This window comes from Diadema antillarum, unplaced genomic scaffold, assembly GCF_040938485.1.
Source record: "Diadema antillarum isolate AM-2024a unplaced genomic scaffold, OU_Dant_1.0 seq00000481_RagTag, whole genome shotgun sequence".
NCBI classification, from domain to species: domain Eukaryota; kingdom Metazoa; phylum Echinodermata; class Echinoidea; order Diadematoida; family Diadematidae; genus Diadema; species Diadema antillarum.
The window spans coordinates 3965485-3978200 of NW_027271445.1; the positions used below are offsets into that span (position 1 = coordinate 3965485).

The 12716-nt window shown below is 37.5% G+C and overlaps 1 protein-coding gene across 1 annotated transcript; it reads left to right on the plus strand.

Moving 5' to 3' along the window:
- The first annotated feature begins 1475 nt into the window (after positions 1 to 1475).
- LOC139733495 (gamma-butyrobetaine dioxygenase-like) lies at positions 1476 to 12168 on the plus strand. The gene is made up of 8 exons (XM_071644307.1): positions 1476 to 1619; positions 3649 to 3786; positions 4852 to 5145; positions 6156 to 6406; positions 7593 to 7698; positions 8648 to 8847; positions 9771 to 9937; positions 11365 to 12168. Exons 2-8 carry the CDS (start codon positions 3664 to 3666, stop codon positions 11544 to 11546), a joined length of 1323 nt encoding a protein of 440 aa, XP_071500408.1. The 5' UTR covers positions 1476 to 1619; positions 3649 to 3663; the 3' UTR covers positions 11547 to 12168.
- The last annotated feature ends 548 nt before the right edge of the window (positions 12169 to 12716 follow it).

The window sequence follows — 12716 nt, forward strand, 5'->3', positions numbered from 1 at the left end:
GATGGCCGCCATAGATAAGTTACTTTTTTAACGTCCTTTTTCTCACTCGGAAAGAATTGTTTAAGAGGTCGTATACACCAGGTGGTTGCTATAGACAGGTGGTCCTAGAGACAAATTTGACTGTCCATGCAAAATGGGTTGAAGGCTGCAACGATTTATTGTCTATTCAGCACTGATTTGTTTTATGATAGATAATGTTTGTTTGTTTGTTTGGTTGTTTATTCATTTTCCATGCCATTTCACTTAAAAAATGCACAGAGCAATACATGAAATAATCATACATGAATAAAAAAAGACGGATGGCCCATTTCAGGTTCTGTGAAACATACGATTAAGTTTAATTGAACGTGAAAAAACATACTGAACTCTAAACAATATCACGCGCTTGAAAATAGTTTTGGAGCCACTCTTTGGGCACCTCTCTGAAAAATATTGGAGAATTTGATTGCAAAACAAAACAAAACAAAACAAAACGACACACCATGATTTAACCTGCTAAAATACAAACAGAAATTATACGAACAGTTATTCTTGGACACAGCTTCAAGAATAATATTGTTTGGTTTCCAACAAGTACGTTTATCATTTCAAACCTTTTTTTTTGGGGGGGGGGGGGGGGGAGATGGGTACTAGGTGTTAACAGTTTACAAAGGTTCTTAGTGTACTTTGTGTTCAAACTCTTCTATTGCAGATTTTTGACTGGATCCAGCCATTGCGGCATAACATGGCAATGAGGTTGACGAAAAAGAGGTAAAACGGGCTTCACGACGAAAATGGTTAGATATGACAGAATGTTTACACATAACAATTCCTTGAAACCTTGCAATAACGGCAGAAATCGGAAGCAAGATAGATATAGAAAATGAGATAAAACAATTTTATTATGTCCTTTGAGAAACGTGAAAGAACAGCTAGTCTATTTCAATAATGCACGGATTAAATTGAGAATGCCTTCATGTTTAAAGTACGATTTATATTCATTTTAGATTCAAGGCCATGTGTCCAAATAATGCATACCGTCTAAAAAACAATCATTCCTTGCGTGAATGTCCAAAGAAAGGGATAATTTTCTAACATATTGGAATAGTGGGAACTACATTCCAGATTTTCATCTCAATACCTGGGGGGCGTTTCATCAACGAGTTCGTCGGAGGTTTTCACCGACAAATTTGCTATCAGCCAATCAGACGCAAGGATTTACACTGACAACTGTTAAAAGGTAATGAAATCCTTGGTCTGATTGGCTGATAGCAAATTTGTCGGTGAAATCTCCGACGAACTCGTTGATGAAACACCCCCAGGTCATAGAAATTGATGACGCTGCCCTCAACGTTACAAGTGGGCAGTGCCGGTGTTCACTGCCAGTACGAGTACTAATACCCCGCCTCCCTAGCTCCCCGGCCCCTAAACAACTGACCTGCGATGGACGGCAGCAGCGGAATGTGTCGGTTGTCATTCAGTGACCGACGCGTGATTCTCAGTGTGGAGCCAGATCAAAACAAATGCAAACGTAGCCGTATAGTGGTGCATCGGTGAAACGGGGCAGAATATTTGTCGAATGTTAGTTTATTAGCGTGTGATTTCGTCGAAGAAGCCATTCTAACTGCAGACGGATTGAGGTCAGTCTCCAAGGACTCTTGAGTATTCTGATTGATCAGTGACAGTGGCAGTGTTGGTTGTCATTATTAATGCTTGGCAGGTTTAATTAACGGGAACTGCATGCATGGCAGGTTTAACGAGAGCTGTCAACAACTAAGATTAGGCAATCCTGGGTTTTAGGGGATTAAATTATGGCATTTAATGTTTCCTATTTCAGCACAGCCGTACAGGCTAAAACGTAAGATTTAGCTAGGATTAACAGATTATTCTTAGAAGTAAGAATAAAGACAATTGCCGAATAAAGATATCTTAATTAAGATGACTTGTCATCATCACTGATCAGTGCAATCCAATGGCAATGCACAAGTTGATGGAAAAGAAAAATTGTCTACCAATGACCATATCATTCAAGCTAAATAGATTATTGTCTAATGTTACAGCTCAAAACATTACAATTTAGATCAAAGCAATGAAAGATACTATCTCTCAGCTGCTCAGTTTACGTTACATACTCGTCAATCAAACATTTCGCTGTGACCATTATGATCCTTCATAGAAAAGTCAGGGGCCTATAGGCCTACTAGGCCCCTACTAGATTTTTAGTTGCCTGTTACAGGATGAGGATGAACATGAAGATGAGTCCACAACAGTCACACAGCAGGTTGAACATTGTCACTTTGAAAATGGACAATTTGATTGATTCCTGAATCCTAACCTAGCTATACAATGTGACTGTAATAACATTCTCTTAGTCTTGATCCTTCTCCGATCTCCTACACTATCTAATCTTGTGAATCTCGTCCTTGACTGCCAGCTGACTATATACATTAAACTAGGTCCTATATCCTATTTTTCTTGATTCTGCTACAATTAAAACAGCTTTTCCTGTTTACCTCCCTACTTTAACCCTAGTTGTTTTGTCTACTAACTCACCTCAGAGATTGCATCTTGAATTAATATTAGGCTTGTGCCATGAGTACAGTATCTCTGACTTTCATGGCGATATGAAGAAGAACATGATATTAAATAGTGATATTCTTCCCCCTGTATCTTCCTGTGACTATTTCAATACAGTACATGACAAATTAGGGTCAACAGGTTTTCTTTTTTTTTTTCAATATGATTACCGTGGGAAAAAAAAAAAAAAATCTGTTGAAGCGAAACTTACAACATGACACTTTTAGTTTTACACGTCTCTAATGGCAGACAAGCTGTGAGGTACTGTAGCATCCAATCTGTTTTTTGATGAACATAGTAAAAAGTATATCATGGTAGGCCTACGGCAAATTGTCCCCAAAACAGATTGAACAGATCACTTAATTTGTCAGTCTTGACAAATTTGTAAGTCTAGTTTAAGAAGTTTTGATGTCCTACCTTTGTGGAGGAAGCTTGTTTGCATTAAATATGTAGTTTTTTTTTTTATCTCTCAACTTTTAAACTTAAACAGGACAAGTCCACCTTCATACTGGATTGAGAGAATGCAGCAATATTAGTAGAACACATCAGTGAAAGTTTGAGGAAAATTGGACAATCCGTTCAAAAGTTACGAATATTTTAAGTATCTCTGCGGAGTCACTGCTGGAAGAGGAGACTACTACAGTGTATGATGTCACATGCGTACAACTATATAAGGAAAATAAAAGAGAATTTCACAAAACTTTACTTTTTGAATAAAGTGCACATTTCTTCGACTTGCTACTGACATACAGATGTATGTTAAGGGTAATATTATCCCCATGCTGCCTTCTGAAAGAGAGAAGTTGAGTGTTCTTTTGTTATGCGAGAAAAATGGAAATATGTTGAATTTTCTTTATTCTTTCTTTATATCGTTGTACTCATGTGACATCACAAGCTATAGTAGTCTTTTCATCCAGCCGTGACTGAGCAGAAACTTCAAAAATTCATATTTTTTTAATGGATTGCCCGATTTTGCTCAAACTCTCACTGATGTGTTCTACTAATATTGCTGCATTCACTCAACCCACATGTCCATGAAGGTGAACTTGTCCTTTAAGTTTGACATTTCGAGTATACTTGCTTGTTTTTCAGCACGCTGCCGTCACCATGTTAGCCAGATCTTGCAAGATGTTGAGAGGCGTCGCCCAAGGCTTTGTTGCCAATGGCAACAGGCATCTGACTCAAAAGCCAAGCTTGGTGAGAGCGTGTCGTCGCCTGCAACATGTTCAGGTAAATCTCGTGTGAGTGGTTCTCAAGAGAGTGATAGTGTGCAGGTACCATCAAGAATGTTATTGATCTGGTTTCTAATTATGACAACTAACTTACTGTCATCTCATCATTACCTACATTAGGGGAGGAGGTTAGATGTTTTTTTATTGGCATTGGTTTGTTTGTGTGTTTGCAGAGTAACTCAAAAAGTTGGGAAGGGATTTAAATGAAACTTACAGAGAAAGTTGATAATGACACAAGGAACAGATGATTAGATTTTCATAGTCATCCAAGAATATTTTTATGGATTTTTAGAGGATTTTCTAGCTTTTGGCATAGGGTCACTGAACTTGAGTTCAAGCTGTGCGTATTTGACGATTGCATCATATACAGTGTATATGCCCTGGAAGCTGGAAGCTGATGGCATAAACAAAAGGCTTCTCTATGTTGGGAAATGGGCTGGTTTCAGCATGCTTGTATAATGGGTGGAAATCAGCTGCCGTGTGGAGGTCTGCGCTCTTCAAGTGCTTTTGTAGTTTGAAAATGTATAAGTATGATGTATGTACATGTACATGCTAAGTACTGCTTTTTACTTTTTAGGGCATCTGACTTAAAAGATAAATGTGTGCTCAAGAAATTGATATTGATCTATAGATAGAAAAACATTCTGTTTATAATTTTTGAAAGAGTAATGATCTCTAGGGTTAGTAAAGCCTATGACCAAACTGGCAGGTCTGGTAACAGAGGTGTAGATTTTGTGGTGATAAACTATTTTAGATCTGCAAGTTGAGCATGTAGTTTTTCTGGTATGGCCACATGGTACTATCTGTTTTATTTTAATCAGACACACGCACTTATTCTCTGGATCATACTCCAACACGGTATCTATTTACAGGTCTCGTTAGATTGGTAAATAACATGCCTGTCTATGAGGAGTGAATTTCCTTAGTTAACAATCAAACTTTGATTTTACCCTTGCCAATTGCCCACTCTTAGAATAGTCACAGAAGTATAACTGGTGTTTTACTGATGATGTAATTCTTAATCTAGGTTTTTTTTGTTTTGTTCTGAATGCATGTTTCATAGGCATCTTCTCATGTGGGCGATGTCATCACAAGTATTGAACGGTGCGATGATAAGGCTTGGTATGAAGTCAGGTGGGCGGACGGCCATACGGCCCATTTCCCGTACGTCTTTCTCTTCGATAACTGCCGCTGTGCAGACTGCTACCACACCGGCTCCTACCAACGGGCAGTTCTTATGGCCGATGTTGATCCAGATATCCAGCCCACTGGACATTCCATTGTTGGTAATGGGGAGGCCATTCAGGTTTCTTGGCCAAATGGACATTCCAGCCCTTTTCCTGCTGATTGGCTAAAGGTTGGTGGTTTCTATGGTAACCAGGATGTGACTTTGTCTGTGTGTGCTTCAGTTAATGGCGGTTTACAGCCAAACATATCATAGTCATATCTGATATTATTTCCTTGAGACTGCTCTACCTGTACATAATCTGTAAGAAGAAAACCTGCACGAATTAACGTGTATATTGACTGCATGGCTCGAGATATTAGTTGTGAATTAGATAATATACAAACACTGAGGATGGACAGAGGTATTTGGCAAGACATTGTGTGTTCCATCTCAACTGCATTTGTCAAGTAGTAAAATATTCAGACATGAATTGGATGAGAATGCAGTTCTGATTCAGATATTCAATCAACGCTGCGCACTGGCACTGGTGCGATGGTCCCTGACCAGTAAAATTTACTGTCCGACCAGTAACTCTTTTCTGGAATTTACCAGTAAAAAATTTGAAAGCTGGGTATCTAATGGTCTGACAGACAGGTTGGTCCAGTAGAAGAAATGGGTTAATGTGCAACCCTGATGATGACAAAATCCCATTGATTTTATTTTGGTTTGTTTTGTGGACCAGTGAAATTGAAAAAAAAGTCACAAAAACTTTATGAATAAGTCTACAGGGAGCGATAATTACTCAGGTATGAATACATTGCACGTTGGATTCAAATGAATATTTTATTGTTTCATCATGTGGAAAATTTTTTCCTCATCCAGTATAGTTGGTCATTTCCTTCTGAAATTAAAATTATGCAGCATGCCCAATGGGTTAACATTTCCTAATTTGTAGCATAATCATTTCAAGTCCTCTTTTGAAGACAATTTTTTTTGAATGTCAATCTCTGGTGAGTTTTGAATCAATTTCATTCTTTTTGTCTGTCTTCCCCTCTCTCTTTACCTCTGGGTCATTTTTCCTTGTCTCTCTCTCTCTCTCCTCTCTCTCCTCTCTCCTTTTATCTCATCTTCACCCTCTCTCTCCATCCCTCTTTCTTCTCTTCTCTGTCTTACTTTCTGTCTCTCTTCTCACCACCCAGAGACATGAGTTTGGCAAGAAGCCGTACGACCCGCTTGCATCGCTGACAAAGAAATCCTGGGGTAGCGAGAAGGCGGCCGACATCCCTGTCTTCAAGTACGATGATGTGATGGAAGACGACAAGGCGCTGTACGACTGGCTGGCAAGCCTCATGACTGATGGTATCACCCTCCTTAAGGAAACACGTGGGGAAGAGGGTGTGGTCGACAAGATCTGTAAACGCATAGCATGGATCAGGACCACCATATACGGGTAAGTATGTTTTAATCAAAAAGGTGATAACAAACAGAGTCAGAAAAATTGCAGCTTGTCAGGGCTCAACGTGGTATATGACGTAGTGTCCTAGGGCCACTAAATATAGATGTCAGGCCACCAAAATTCCAAAAAGACTATCTTTTGGTGACCCAATGAGGCTTTTAGGATTCAAAATAGATTGCCTTGTTTGTATATTTTACTTTGTACCAATACATTTATTTTTTGGGGGCCATCAAAATTTCAGATTTAAAGATTATAATTGCATGAACCGGCCTCTGGAGAAAGCTGCTGCTGAGCCCTGCGACTGCTTGTCAGCAGGTTTGAACACATTGGGGCACAAGTGTGCTGTATGGTGGCTCTAAAAAAAAAACAAAACACCTTTCTCAATGTGTTTGATAACGGGCTGTCTTTAAACACACACAGTTTCTCCTTAGATTATGACACTTTGCACAGATATTCATAATTCTATAATAGTTCATTTTTTAGCATTCCTCTGTCAATATTTTGTAAACTTATGAAGTCCAAGACACCCTTATATTTTCATGGTTTGATGCCATATCATGTTAGGATTTCATCATTTATTCCTTGCTTTCGTTGTAATAAGTACGTAGTTAGATTGAAAACTTTTCATTCATTTTAGCTCTGTTTTGGCAATAAACCATTTTTCATTTATTTTGGTTGCATAAAAATTCTGATATTTAACGTCAAAATGACAAATGTTTTTCTTATCAGTGATCCTTATGTTGGTTACATATTCCTCCCCCTCCCCGAAATCTGTGCATGGCAATTTTCTCTTTTGAATATGTTTCTGATTTAATAAGTTTTACCCATTCCATCTTATCTTTTCTAACTGCAGGATATCCAATAGAGTCAATAGTTGCTATGAAAGAGTTAATGAGGATAAGATGATAATATCGACAGCAAATTACTCCAGAAATTGTTAATTTCATTTCTCATTTATGATAAACTGGAATGTAGTTTTTCTATTTAAAGCATATATGATGATGATAGTGATATCCATAAACCCCACAGCAGTGAGTATCAATCTAATGGCCACAATATTATGTGACATACAGGCACTGCTGCGGGTGACATCATCCTGGAATCTTTCTATTTATATATTTATTTATCTACTTATCTTATTATTTTTTTGTGATCTGTCTCTTACTTTTTGTCCGTACAGAAATGTTTTCAACGTCATAACTATGTATGATGCCTGTAGTTTGGCCTACACTGGGAATGCGCTTGGTATGCACAATGATTTGCCTGGTTTCTACTACACTCCAGGGGTAAGCAAAGTTTTATCATACCTTCAAAAAACAATTAAAGCAGCCATATTTCCTTCCTATCATTTGAATGATTAAGAAATAGTGTTGACCATTTCATCAAAAAGAAAAAGAATTTGGCTTGTATGACAACACAGTGGAGCAAAGAAGCTTTCGTTGTAGTTTGACATTGAGTAAGGAGGTAGATAGAAGACTAAAGAGATATGTTGTAGAAAGCCTTCTTAATGAAAGTAAGTCACCTATAAACATTATGACTGATTAGAGTCTATGGGGGTATTCCTTTTCTACAAAGTACTTCTATACTGGTGGAAGAAAAGATAGCATAGAAGATTGTTCTGTATGAACTGATATGAGAACTGAATGAAAGATAATATCATAAATAGTATTCTTTTGTTGAGTACTGGAAAAGTGGATGTTTTTGTGCATTTTGGGGACCAGAAACTAGCCCCAAAATGAGAGCACAAACATTTTGTTTGTTTGTTTATATGTTCCACAAAAGAATGTCTTAATTCTGTGGAATCAACAACACACAAAATTCATATTGCTCTGCTGAAAGTGAAAAATTCTTCTGCGAAAATATCTATTTTTGCATTATTTGGACAACAGCTGATGTATGAACATAAAGGATATGCTTTTGGTCCAAATAGTCTTAAAAGCAATGTTGCCTAATAGAGGGAGTACTAAATACAAACATCATCTCAGAGGATGTGTTTGCTTTTTTTTTTCTTCTTTTTTTTAGAAACCTTTTGTGGAGTACAGTGGTACTTCAGCTCACACCTGGCTTAGAAATGTATTTCCTTTTTCTTTTTTGATATTTGAATGATGTGATATGCCACAAATTTAGTCATTTTAAAATGTAGGTTTTTGTTAGTTTGTTTGAGAAGGTTATCAACAACTGTCAATATTTTTCAGAAGACATTGTGCAAACTGGATTCTTGGTGTTTAACTTCAGGTGCAGATGCTGCATTGCATAAAGCAAGTTGAGTCTGAAGGTGGCGACAATCAGTTTGTGGATGGTCTGCGCATGGCTGAAGTGATACTGCAAGAAGATCCAAGAATGTTTGAGATCCTGAAGACGATGAAGATTGACTTCCGGACAGTTGGGGAAGAGTACATCCCTTACCATGTGATGACGAGGAGATCTTTGTTTGAGTAAATTCCACCAAACTATTCTCTAACAACTACTACAACTCACTACAGTGCACTCCTGTTAGAACAAACACGGTCATAACGAAATTTTGGTTACAACGAAGTAAAAATTCAGGCTGCAAGATTATCCACTCTATATATATTTATTGTTTGTTTGTTCAGTTAAAACAAAATTTCGATACAGCGAAAGAGAACTGCCACTTCGAAGGACTTTGTTATAACAGGAGTCCACTGTATTCAAATTCATGTTTATTGGTATTGTCAGTACGGAGGTGAAGTTATGCAGCAACACATTGATTACAGATATGACCCAGAATAAAGGAATGTTATTGAAACAGCATTGTCCATTGTCTTTAGTGGTAAACAATGTGAAAAGTGCACTTGTATGTAGCCCATTTTGTGTTCATTACAAATGATAATAGATACAAACAGCATCAGATGGTCATGTGAGTGACCAAATGGGCCTCTTGAACAGTACTGTCCAAATACGAAGCCATGTCACAAGACGTGACATTTGAACAGGATGAAAATTTCATTTTGATTTTTTTTCTTTTAATATTTGGAATTTCACTAATTTAATCTGACATTCTCTTCTCATATATGCAATGCTTTTCTTGTTGTGCTCAATCTGAATTTATCATGAGTGTTATATTAATTTTCATTGAGATATTGCGATTTTCTTTGCTTCAGAAATTCCCCGATGTGCTTCTTTATAAAGTTTGTTGGAAAAGCCCAAGGGCCGTATTAATTCATGATTTGCTTTTTTCCCGCTCCACACCCTAGGGGAGCAGATCACAGGAAGCCTGATTTCATTATACTCTTGTACACTTGTGTATTTCTGACTTCTGTATCGTTCTTTGGAAATGTCAATTAAATGACAATGAAAGTCATGATAATTAATTATTTGGTAATCTTGTAACGTTCAGATTTGATGAAGAGGGAAATTTCAAGGGTATCAACTACAATGACGGCGTGCGTGCCCCGTACTGGTCTCTGCCTGTGGAGCAAATCCAAGATGGCTACAGAGCTCTCAAGACGTTCCACCGCACCATGTACAGCGAGGATAACTTCATAAACTACAAGCTTCAGAAGGGTTAGTCACAGTCCTGCCATCATCTCAGTAATATTACTGTACATATCTTCTACTCTTATTCTCTTAACTCTTCCTCTACCACGTAAAGAACCGACGCCATGTGCTGATTAGATGTTGCGAAGATTTAATTTGTTGATTTAAACGTAATCATGATTTTCATTGCAGTCTGTAAATATGCAAGCAGAGTCTTGAGCTCATTATAAGCTTCCGTGTTAGCACAAATGATAGACTTAATGTATGTCACTACATCAATACTGTCTCAGATTAGATTTTGTAGGTTTGAATGCTGCAATGTGCACATTTGTCAGGTAGACTTTCAGGTTGTCAGGTAGTTCTGTGACGTAGCATGTAATCAGTTACAGGATCTTATGTTTTGCCTTCATCTTGTAGTCGGATCAATGTATGCAAACATTTGATCATTATGTTGGAGATTGTGTGGCCTCATAGTGTGCTTGGAAGGACTGGAGATATTTACTGAATACTTGTTGATTATCTCTAAAGCCTTGAAGATGTTTGCCCTCATGGCTTGGGATGGTGGGGGAGGGGGGGGGGGGGAGGATGAGGAGGGGAGTGGGGATTGGTCAGTGGAATACACATCAGGTGGTTTACAAAGAAGCAACTGCTGCAGATCTCCACACTCACACTTTGGTCTTGGCTCCTTGCTATGAAAACTGCAGCATGTTGAAAGGTTAAAAACAAAAACAAAAAAAAAAGGTAAAAAAAAAGCAAAGAACATGCTATCATTTGTTTGTTTGTGTGTGTGTGCAACATTTGAGTGTTTTGTTTAGTTTATTATGTGGTTTATTTTTTATTTTTTGGCAAAATTCCCTCTAATGAGACTGAATGAGTGTTAATGTATAAAGCCTGACAATAGACTTCATTGTTTCTTTTTAAAACAACACTCACTTTCTATTTTGAAATCTGTAATCATTTATTTTCATTTTGTTGCTATCAAATGGAATTTCATTGATGTAAGAAAGCTGCAGAATTCACAAGAAATGATACTGTATGAGAGAACGATTTTTTTTCCACTGGAAAAAAACAAATGTATGGCTAATTTTAATTACAGAAAATTACAGAGAATCAGAATGGATATATACATGTAAATAATATGCAGATAAAGGGTGTAGATGTAAGATGTTTAATTCACTGAAATGCAGCTGGAAATAGTAGACAGGTTATTCTTTTTAAAAATATCTCTAAATCTGTCCAAGACATACACTGGCCCAGATTTATGGGTACCTGAGTTTACAATGCATTAGTAAATGTAATTACTTCCCCCAGACCCTGAAACTTGAGAGCTGAATGAAGTGATTGCAGCAGATCACAGGCATTGATTCTCTTCTTTTATTATTATATTTGTGGTGCTGTATGTTTTAAACTAGGTTTGTGCTTGATTTTGTTCCTTCCGCTCCTCTGTGTGCTAGGTGAGATGGTAGTGTTTGACAACCGCCGCATCCTCCACGGTCGCCATGGTTTCCGGGTGGAGGTTCAGGAGGGTGAGGAGAGTAAGATGAGACACTTGGAAGGAGCTTACCTGGACTGGGATGAAATCAAGTCTAAGATGAGACTGATTTATGAAGACGTCCACGGCATCCCACGCTTTTAAGGTTTGCTTCTTTATCATTCCCTTTAAAGGTACTAGCCCACATTTGCAAACCCACGAAAATCGAAACTGCATAAAACAGGTCCAATATGACTTCAAGTACAAGTTATAACAGTAACATACCTCACCTGTTGCTCTTTGTCTATACCATTCGATAAAAGAGAGAAAATCATCGTTTTAAAACCAATTTTCAAACCGGGTCAACCCGACCCAAAATCGAATTACGAGCGCGGGCTAGCTACGTACATTAACTTACACATGTATCGCATGCATGTAGTACGTGCGTGGACCGGAGCTAGCGAGTGTTTTTATACGCATGCATACGGTGCATTTTCATTTATTTTTATGAAAGTAATGGACTAATTGGAACGAAATTTTGCACAGGTGTTACTGCAATCATACCCAAACTCCATGCTAACTATGAGACCAATTGCTGCAGGTTTACAAATGTGGGCTAATACCTTTAAGTGTTTGACCACTCGAGGAGGATGCGTTGATAAAAAAGTTAGAAGAAGACATAGTACTAGTATATAAAAATGTCATCATTTTCAACTTCCTTTATATATGCTGTCATCATACACTGCTATTCATTTATGACAAAACAGGATAAACCAAAGATTGCTATTAAAAGGGACTCCCAAGTTGGTATTAAAGATATCAAAAAATTTTATCATATCAAAGATTGATATATCCCATTATGTATGTTAGTTTAATAATTATGCCGTTGCCATTGCTGTAAATTCAGCAGAGGAGTAGTATTGTTGTCTATGGAGCAGCAATTGAGACTTGAATTTCACAGTGTCCAATTTTTATTTAAGATTTTATTCAACCTATATCCAAGTAGACAAACTGAATACTGTAAAACGAGGAATGTTCACGTGCATTTTAAATTTGGGAATTTCGCAAGAGCCAAGATTCGTGAAATTAAAGTACATGCGGAAGTTCTTGTCTACATTATATGCATTGAATGTTAGAGGGAACTTGTGAAAATTTCATGCCGCGGAAAAGGCCATCGGCTCCAATTTGCGAAAATTTCATGCAGCGAAAATATCATGTTTTACAGTAAACTCATTCACTTCAATTCAATTCAGTTCAATCCACACAAAGTAAACAATGTAGAGAGTACACTATATACACAGTCTAAAAATGATGCTTATGTACTAGTACACTGTG

Excerpts from the sequence above, each read along its gene's own strand:
- LOC139733495 (XM_071644307.1), top strand. The coding sequence starts at position 3,664 with ATGTTAGCCAGATCTTGCAAGATGTTGAGAGGCGTCGCCCAAGGCTTT. Across the intron at positions 3,787-4,851 it reads GTCGCCTGCAACATGTTCAG|GCATCTTCTCATGTGGGCGA; the intron begins GTAAATCTCGTG and ends CATGTTTCATAG. Across the intron at positions 8,848-9,770 it reads ACGAGGAGATCTTTGTTTGA|ATTTGATGAAGAGGGAAATT; the intron begins GTAAATTCCACC and ends TGTAACGTTCAG.